General features: G+C 40.7%; 1 protein-coding gene across 1 annotated transcript; it reads left to right on the top strand.

Moving 5' to 3' along the window:
* The first annotated feature begins 2,316 nt into the window (after positions 1 to 2,316).
* TAS2R16 (taste 2 receptor member 16) lies at positions 2,317 to 3,311 on the top strand. Its single transcript, XM_004046129.4, has one exon. It carries the CDS (start codon positions 2,381 to 2,383, stop codon positions 3,254 to 3,256), a length of 876 nt encoding a protein of 291 aa, XP_004046177.1. The 5' UTR covers positions 2,317 to 2,380; the 3' UTR covers positions 3,257 to 3,311.
* The last annotated feature ends 279 nt before the right edge of the window (positions 3,312 to 3,590 follow it).

Below are 3,590 nucleotides of genomic sequence, written 5' to 3'. Positions count from 1 at the left end.
TTATAATATAGAATATATATAATATAGAATTGGGCAAGTTATTCCTATCAAATTTGCAAATAAGATACAACAGTCTGCCTCCCTCAGGGGGAAGTAAATAAAGTATTAGAGGAAACTAGGAGTATGCTCAGGAATGAGAAAAAGACAAAATCTCTAACAGTGAAGATAGTAGATGCTTACAAACATAAATTGGCATTCTTTTTCCCTGTGGGACATTAGGAAACAAACTGGTGGGCCTTCCCTCATGTCTACCTGAGAAGGGGGAAAGAGAATTGGAGAGATGACAGAGTAGAGAGGCATGGGCCTCCTGCCATTTATCATTTTTACTGAAAAGAATGCCAGAGTTTGCCATAGATCAAGTGTACACTGCAGAAGGTAGCTGAGCTTCAGTCACCTTGCCAGCACCTGACCAATGAGGACTAGTTAATGGACAACAATCCCCAGTCTGATAAGGGAAAGGGTGTGAGCTAAAGGAGAGTGGAAGAAGGCAAACCAGAATTGGGACCACTGCAATGAGGAGACCCCAGAGGTGGCCCTGAAGGTTCACATGCACACATGATGAAAGAGCCAGACTCTCAACTCCTAACCCCAGGGAACATCAATCACCAGTCTATGGACACTCTGTATGTCTCACCTTCAAACTTTCCCAAAAAGAGTATCTGGGTTATTTAATCAGCCACTATCACATAGAAAACACTCCAGAGGAGTAGAGTAGTGCCAGGCCATCTCTCATGCAGCAGGCCAGTCTATGAGGGGCTGCTTTGGACAGAAACTCATTCCTGGTCATACTATTGTGGCTGGAATCCAGTCATGAGGGGTGTAGTATGGTGGCCACACTTTCACAACCCCTCAGACAGAGATTGAGAGCATCACAGTCCTTCCAAGTTTACTCAGAATGGGGCAGTGTATATAGCTGGCAACATGCTTAGTGTATTCAGGACATAAATTAGAGGTTAATGCTATTATTGCATGTTTCACATACCAACATTTCATGTCTCATCTTTCTCCCTTCTTATGTCTGGATACACCTCAACCAATTCACCTTTTAATAATATATATTGTTTTGTCATCTCAGTTTTTTATTTCCTGTTTCTTGCATTTTATTGAGAATGCAAAGCAGATGCTTTCTTACACTTAATTCTGTTTTCTGGTGTAATTTTTCAGGCTATTGCTTACCTTTGCATCATGAGTTCAGTAGTTTCTTGTTTTGTGTTCAAGAATTCTAAGATTCATGTTTGCTTGCTTCTGTGTTGTCTTCCTTGAATGACTAAAAAGTCCATACAGACTCCGAGTTTATCATACATAAGGTCAATGACTTTCACTTTGTCTCTGTCACCAACTAGCAATTAGAATAACCTCTCATTTCTGAAGCCACTTATTACATATTTGGTGTCTATTTGGAAGAGTTGTCCTGAACTGAAGGAAAATGTATTCCTTTTATAGCCTGCTCGTATAGCTATGAAATGATTCCTGCACATTTAGAAGTAATACGATTTACTAGTGGTAAGAGGGTCCTCTTTCAATTCTTCCTGAGCAATGGGAGCAGTGACAAAAAGAACCTAGCCGTGTAAGAGAAAAAAAAAAAAAAAACCACAGTGATGTTAATGGGACAAGAACAATTCCTGAAAATATGTAAGGCATATGCTCAAAGCATTGGAATTGGCAGAAGAACAATAGCTAAGAGAGGCTGTGTGCAGTGTTTTCTCTGAAGTTTGATTTCTCTGAGTGGGGGAATTCAATGGGCAGTTATGAGAGTGGCCTGCATTGAATGGAAATACTTGAAGGTCTGGGGTTCAGCAATTTTGTGGAATTTCGGAGGAAAGACTTTTCATTATCATTTTTATTTACCCTCACACTTTGGTTGTAGCATCCACCACTAGCTGCCATGAGAACTGGGAAGATAGGGCTTCTGAGGTTCGCTTTGGTACTGCACTCAACAGAGCAGAAACATCATGCAGGACGTGAATGAACAGGGAAGGATTCATCTTTCTTGTTGCTCAAACTTTAGGTTAAAAGAGTGAAGATGTCATTTAAAGAAGATAAGAAAATAAGCTAAGTGCACCTCAGAAAAAGAGGAAATAAACAACATGGTTATGAAATACATATGCCTTTTTGGAATAATCAAATCACCTCAGGAGCAGGAATCCACATTTAAACAACATTTTCCTACATTCAGATGTGATAGCAAACCAGCAAGCAAAGCATAAACAAATTCTATAGATAGGAAAATGACAAAATCAAAAATGAGCTTGGGAAAATTTGCTTCCAGAGAGAGGGGTTTTCTTGTACCAGACAATGGTGGAATCAGGAACCCATTCTCTACCTGGAAATTGGTAGAGATTCAGAGTCTTTGTCCAGGAAGACACTTTGGAGTAGAAGAATGATACCCATCCAACTCACTGTCTTCTTCATGATCATCTATGTGCTTGAGTCCTTGACAATTATTGTGCAGAGCAGCCTAATTGTTGCAGTGCTGGGCAGAGAATGGCTGCAAGTCAGAAGGCTGATGCCTGTGGACATGATTCTCATCAGCCTGGGCATCTCTCGCTTCTGTCTACAGTGGGCATCAATGCTGAACAATTTTTGCTCCTATTTTAATTTGAATTATGTACTTTGCAACTTAACAATCACCTGGGAATTTTTTAATATCCTTACATTCTGGTTAAACAGCTTGCTTACCGTCTTCTACTGCATCAAGGTCTCTTCTTTCACCCATCACATCTTTCTCTGGCTGAGGTGGAGAATTTTGAGGTTGTTTCCCTGGATATTACTGGGTTCTCTGATGATTACTTGTGTGACAATCATCCCTTCAGCTATTGGGAATTACATTCAAATTCAGTTACTCACCATGGAGCATCTACCCAGAAACAGCACTGTAACTGACAAACTTGAAAAGTTTCATCAGTATGAGTTCCAGGCTCATACAGTTGCGTTGGTTATTCCTTTCATCCTGTTCCTGGCCTCCACCATCTTGCTCATGGCATCACTGACCAAGCAGATACAACATCACAGCACTGGTCACTGCAATCCAAGCATGAAAGCGCACTTCACTGCCCTGAGATCCCTTGCCGTCTTATTTATTGTGTTTACCTCTTACTTTCTAACCATACTCATCACCATTATAGGTACTCTATTTGATAGGAGATGTTGGTTATGGGTCTGGGAAGCTTTTGTCTATGCTTTCATCTTAATGCATTCCACTTCACTGATGCTGAGCAGCCCTACATTGAAAAGGATTCTAAAGGGAAAGTGCTAGGCCTAGAGGTTGCCTGAGGCACAGGATAAAAGACTCCTGAGCAATTGATATAATTAATACCAGAAGAGAGTATTGCTCTTATCAGTCAATTCATTGTGAATCACCATAATGCAACCCTCATTCCCTTCCATCTTCGCAGCCATGTATTTCTAAATAATCAACCCTTTCTCTAACCTTTTCCACTGGTTGCCTTTCCCTTTCACAATCCTCAGGTTGGTTCCAACTTGCTCAAGACTGCCCCATCTCTCCTTAGTCCTTGCCAACTCTGGAATTGTACACCTGGTATATTCTACACAAGACAGTCAAAATCATGGTGTCCACACATTACTTTAAC

The sequence above is a fragment of the Gorilla gorilla genome, chromosome 6 (assembly GCF_029281585.2).
Source record: "Gorilla gorilla gorilla isolate KB3781 chromosome 6, NHGRI_mGorGor1-v2.1_pri, whole genome shotgun sequence".
In the NCBI taxonomy this organism is placed as follows: domain Eukaryota; kingdom Metazoa; phylum Chordata; class Mammalia; order Primates; family Hominidae; genus Gorilla; species Gorilla gorilla.
Note: the sequence above shows the minus strand (reverse complement) of the source record. Positions and strands in the feature narration are given on the sequence as shown.